The 6000-nt window shown below is 48.0% G+C and overlaps 1 protein-coding gene across 5 annotated transcripts in view; it reads left to right on the plus strand.

Annotated features, from left to right (window-relative positions):
• Positions 1 to 5737, plus strand: part of INVS (inversin) — a 124392-nt gene extending 118655 nt beyond the window's left edge. For all 5 annotated transcript variants that reach the window (XM_043890777.1, XM_043890779.1, XM_043890780.1 and 2 more), the window contains 3 exons: positions 894 to 1123; positions 1833 to 1904; positions 4603 to 5737. In XM_043890777.1, coding sequence (XP_043746712.1) covers positions 894 to 1123; positions 1833 to 1904; positions 4603 to 4778 — 478 coding nt within the window. In that variant the 3' untranslated portion in view covers positions 4779 to 5737. The remainder of the gene's footprint in view (positions 1 to 893; positions 1124 to 1832; positions 1905 to 4602) is intronic.
• The last annotated feature ends 263 nt before the right edge of the window (positions 5738 to 6000 follow it).

Raw genomic sequence — 6000 nt, forward strand, 5'->3', positions numbered from 1 at the left:
GGAGGTCCACCCTGGGCTCCTTTCCCACTGGGGGAATCGTGGGCTCAGGGTAGAGCCCTCCGTGTGACGCTGAGCCAGCCTGAGGTGGGGGCGGGGGGGGGGGGGCTATCAGCATGGAGCTCACGCGGTTACCCTTCTAAATCTGTCTCGGTATCTGGAGCGGGGGGTGCTTTAGCCGCATCCCCATGTTCCAGGATTTTCTCACTGCTGTCTTTCTTAGCCAGGAATAACTATTAGCTGCTGTTCTTGTGATGGGGAGCAGTCAAAATGGATTTATGTCACCATCTTGGTGATGTTCCCCTCGACTCCGCCTTCGTCAGCTTCATAATGTCTGCCTCACAGCTTTACTTTCAGACTTAACCACAGGGGAGGTGCCTGGTATCCAGGAGGCCCTGACCAAATGCTGGTTCCTTCCACAGCGGGGCCCGGTCTCCAATCCTCCTTGCCTTGCCAAATACATAATCCTTTGCACACATCTCACTCCACTAGTCAAGATTCATGCACAAATGCTCACATCTCTAATCATGCCAGTTCTGCTACCCACAGTGCCCTTCCCTGCCTAGCCAGCTTTCACTCATCCCTTAAAACCCAGCACAAACACCAGCCATCTAGCTCCTAGCTCTCACATAGTACTTCTCATACTTCATTTGTTCGTTTACACATTGGCCTGTTCCACTTTGGCAAGGACCCACCTAAGTGATTCCTAGTTCAGGAAATACTGATGGACAGGGGCAGAACTCAATATACAACATACTGCCATTGAAATTAGGAATGGGAGTTTGAATGAATCTCAGAGTTCAGCAACTACTATTCCTATAGCTTCTAGGAACCTCCGGGGACATTGGTTTTCTCAGTACTATGACCTTAAATTCTCTGCCCTCCTGACTTCCCAGCTACCAGCTCCGGAAGCACCTGTCACACCTCCTGCGCTTGAAGCGGCTCGGAGCCAGAGATATGGACAGATGGAATCGAGAGTGCCTGGCTTTGATCCTCCAGGTTTGGAGGAAGGAACTGGAACTGAAACCCCCAAAGACCATGGCAGTAAGCAAGACCACCAAGAGCCCACCCAAGGGCAGCTCGGGCGGCAAGCCCAGCAGGCACTCGGCACTCAAGCAGATCTACGGTAACTGTCCTGCGTGCTTTACGGCAGCACCCTGAAATGTGTCACCTCAGATTTTGAAACAGGATTTAATTACACCGGGCAAACCTCCATTTAGTAGGAACTATATTTAACAGCCAGGCACCAAGAGAATTCTCATCATATTTATGCCTCCCTTGCAGCAACTCTGGGTTAGAATTGGTTTCATGAAGCATTCTGATCTCAACCAAGAGTGCCTTACTGCCAAGAGATCGTCTGCTGGGCTTCCTGACGGAAGCCTCACCACAGCACGCTCTCTAGACTACTGCTCGTTTTCCCCTTAAATTCTCCAGCTAGAGGATCCCAGGCCCAGGTCGACCTGCCGGCCTTGTGCTGCCCTTCCCTGTGCTTAGATAGCAGAGCTCCCTGTCTACGGGAACACCCCCGATCCACGCACGACAGTACACGCTTGTCTGGCGAATAAACTGCTGCACACGGGGACCCTTTCAGCTCTGCGAGTGCCTGACTCGCTCCTCGCTGGAGGGAGCAAAGTTAAGGCACCTTCACACACACATCTGTGGCCGTGGCAGCAGAATCTCCGGACTTAAGTCTGGACCTCTGTGGCTCTCCACTTCCTAGCTAATTTGTCTTGGTGGGCACCTGCAGCTCAGGCTTCTCCTCAGTAAGCAATTCAGCGCTTGGTCAGGCTACCGCTGTCATTGGTCAAAAATAGGTAACTGTTGATTGATTTCAGGTTCTCAAGAAGGGAAAGTGCGTCAGCCCACAAGGTCTTCAAAAGCCCCCTCTGTGCTGGGCCTCAGCTCAGGTAAGGCCGCCCCTGCACTGCAAAGCGGACGGAGACCATGCGAGAAACACGTCCCTTTTCTGTTTCATCCCCAAAGGTGGAGACAATGGAGCAGACTGCCAGGGGGTTCCAATGGCCAGTTATTTCAGGACTGCATGTTTTTGGTCCCCCTTTCATGGAATTATCACCACAATAAACATCTCTTGTTCAGAAGAGACAAGTTATTTTTATAACCCCAAACTTAACATTACCTCCAGCAGAAACAATAAATGGCACCTATTACTGATCACTTTACCACACTTGTTCACGTACAAGAGGGGTAAGCACAAGTACTGTTATTCTCCAAAGTAACATCCTGGGAGTTCTTGTTCTGTTTTGGTTTCCCATTAAGATCCACCATCTCCTCCTCAAAGATGGGAAGAAGTCCCTTTACTACAAATTCTGGTTTTGCCTTTTAGGGCCACCTCAGCAGGACATTTAGTATTTAATAGCAGGTCCAGCTCAGGTCCAGCTGTCCACACCTTCACTCACACAGGAGCAGTTCAGGGAACTCTCTTTTTAGCCACAAGATGCCTTGCTCAGGGCCCCTCCGCTCACGCCAGCACTCAACGTGGGTGATAAGTTCAGCGCTGTCAGCAGCTAATGCCAGGTCTAGTGTTGCTCGTAGGTGGCTATGGCAACACGCTCCCCCCAGTCCCTGATCCAGTCATCCGGCAGGAACAGGGTGCAGCTGGGGAGGTGAGCAATGACTGTCAGCATGAACTTTAACATTCATTTAGTTTTTGATGGGGTAGAATCTGGAGATGGGGGGACAGTAATTACTACCAAAGCTTTAATAAGAGTTGGGGAATTTATGTAATATAGGCAGGCTGATCAGGGCAATTAGAAACTCAAAGGAATCAGGCCATAGTTCTAGGTTTAAAAGAAAGAAAAAAAAAAAAACACACGTCTAGTTATCTTGAGTGAACTGAGGAATAGTTTCAAAAACAACTGTTAGATAAAATTACTTTAAGACGTACCATTTTTGGTATTTTGGTATTTTACTCTGTCTCGAGAAAGTTCAGGACTATCAAATCTTTAAAAATGAAGATGTTTAACAGCATAAGAGGTTTTAAGTTAAAGGACTCACAGTTAAAGACAGAATAAACAAAATAAATTGTCAGTAGTTTCTTAGAACTTTCTATGAATTATCAGCTTGTCTATTCTACACTGGCTTGAAAATGGATGAGGACAGAACAGAACCTTTTCCCGAACCCAAGCTTGGGGGACAAAGGTTTTATGAGGCCCACCTACCTACCCACATTGATCATTGACCTGTGAATAAGGCTGATGGGCAGAGCAGCAAGCTAGTTAGCAGCAGCCCATGTTTTATTCAGAATACATGTCTATAAATTTCCATGAAACGGGCATGACTTGGACAGACATATTTGTTTCTGCAACACGGCATCACAGACGGCCAACTGAACCAAGGAAGACAAGCCTTGTTTTAGTCTTTACCTTAAGTAGAAATGTTTGCTTTGAGGGACCTCCCTGGCAGTCTGCACTTCCACTGCAGCAGGCGTGGGTTCCATTCCAGGTCAGGGATCTAAGATCCCACATTCCTTGAGGCACAGCCAGAAAGTTTTTAAAAAGTTTAAATTTTTTTGAGAATCCCATCGAGTTAAGGATGTCTGACTTGTTCACTGTTTACTTAGCTTTAGTGCATTTTTGGGCACATTGTAGGTGCTCAGATCTGAGTTAAGATTGTGGCTCCTAACCTTCAACTCAGGGAGAGGTGTTAGTAGTGCTTTTATCTCTTAAAAGGAATAGAAAGTTAGCTGGATAAACCAAAGAAACAAACTCCTTGGAGTTTCTTTACATGCGTCCAGGAAACAAACAATTGCATTCTCCCCAGTCTTCCCACCCACCTGCAAACCACCCACACCCACAGAGAACAGCAGCATAGTAATGGGCCAGAGAACGTGTATATATATATAGAGAGAGAGAGAGACAGAGAGAGAGAAATGTCCCAAATTTGGGGGCCCATCTCATTAAAATAAAAACTTCCTCTAAAAAAATCCCATTCCAATGAATGGAATAACCATGGACTAGTAAAAACGGTCCCCCCTATGAATGCAGAATATCCCAGCCCAGCTACAGAGGGGTCTGCAGGTAACAAGACGACCTGATACAGAGCAAAGCAGGCAGAAAGCATTCCAGTTCCCAAACAGTTCACTTCCGCTTCACTGAGTAACAAATTAGAACATTGTAACTTTTTACCACTACTGGCCTTTCATGCTGCTGCTTTGCTTCACAGCAGGCTAGGAGCAGCAGGCAGCAGCGCGGCCTCCTGGCCTAAGTGGAGGGTTGAGCCCACGACGGGTGCTGCCACTGCAGCATCCTGTCTTGACGGGTGCTGCCACTGCAGCATCCTGTCTTAACTGTCGTGTTGAGAGATGCAGAGAACGCGGCATCATAGTGGTCATTTCAAGCAAACTTGAAGACCTACCTTCCAGTCCTAGCTCCTCAGGCAGCTGCCCCCTCACGGTCAAGGTTCTTCCTTAAGAAGATGCCAAGTCTCTTTAGAGGATGGAAAAGGAGGGGCTGATGTCATCCTGTCTCTACCATAAACCAGTCATCACCTTATCGGGTCCCATGGATAGTCCAAGCCTAAGCCCCTTTTCCTCCCCACCCTGCCCTTCAGCATTAATAATCTGAGTATCTGTCTGTCATTTAACAGTGAGCAACTTGCAGTGTCTTCACCTCCTTGAGAACAGTGGAAGATCACAGAATTTTTCTTACAACCTGCAGTCAGCTAACCCATCAAGAAACAAACTAAAGCTTCGACTGCCTAAGGAGGGAGACTGCGCCCGCGGGGCCCGAATAGCCAGTGCAGACTTCAAGTTCTCGGATTAGCTTTCACACTTTAAGCAGCTTTAATATCCCAAAGCCTTATTAGCCTGAAAATGTGCTAACAAGGGAAAAGAAATGTGTTTTCCTCCTGCTCCACACAGCACTGTTTTCTAAGTCCTTCACCTGCTCTGAAAGGACCAGGGTGGCCCATACCGGTGCAGAGCTGCCCGCCCGCCTCCACGTCGCGGGGCTGGAAAAGAACACTGTGTAACAGGGAGTCTCCGCAGAACTGAGAGAAGTGAGCACTGAGGACCCTGCTGGGTCGGGGCGTCTGCCTGCCGGCTGGTGCAAGCCTGGCACTGTTGGCTCCAGGCTGAAGAACCTAAATGAGGTGGGGAGGAGCCTGGCCCACAGCAACTGCCTTCAGCTCACTACTTTTCTGGAATCAAATGCAATGGACTTCATTACAGACACCACATCCTGTTATAATTTTTAGAACAGAGTCATGGCCCAGTGTTCGCTTTTAGAAATTCTAAGACTATACTAGGTACAGTGTTGATGGCTTACATTTTACAGTTTCCGTGTCAGCCTCTGAAGGCCACAGGCTGCTGCCATGTCCTCTGTGAACGGCGTTCCTCCTGCTGAGCGCCGGCGGCTGCACCTCCGCACCGAGGCCTCGGGTCGGCAGGCTACAGACCGGATCGCGCAGGCACAGGCTGCCAGTCCGGGCCTCAGCCCCTCCTCCTGTTTTCTGCCTGACCTGCGGAGGTGAGCCGTCTCGTCAAACTGCCAATCCTCTGGCACTGTGCGAACTATGCATTCCAGCTCTTGAAGAACATCTGGTTTAAATAAAATCAGTGATTATGGGCTTCTTCATCTTTTAAGGGCAAAGCTACTATGAATGTAGACAGGCAGAAACAATGACATAGGCTCACGAGTATTTCTAGGACTGCTTCCGTTTTAAGATTACTGCCACCCCTGCCCTGACCGTGAGAGACTGGAAACAGTAAGTGTTAAACATTGGTGTTTTTTTTTTTTTTTTACAGTTGGCTAATTACATCATTATTGTGAAAGTGGTTCTAACAAAAATTATAATCACTAGTAGAAAAATAATTTTTTAAGAGTTTTGCAGCTCAGACCAAACACCACTTAGGTATAGGAAAATTCACAACAATGGGAGTACTGTCTTGAAATCCTGCTAGAAATCCTCTGTAAACAACACAACTCCATAGAAGCAAGCACTCCCAAACCAAACCAAACACGAGTCTGCTGCTGTCTGAATGAA

Source organism: Cervus elaphus, chromosome 29 (genome assembly GCF_910594005.1).
Source record: "Cervus elaphus chromosome 29, mCerEla1.1, whole genome shotgun sequence".
NCBI classification, from domain to species: Eukaryota; Metazoa; Chordata; class Mammalia; order Artiodactyla; family Cervidae; genus Cervus; species Cervus elaphus.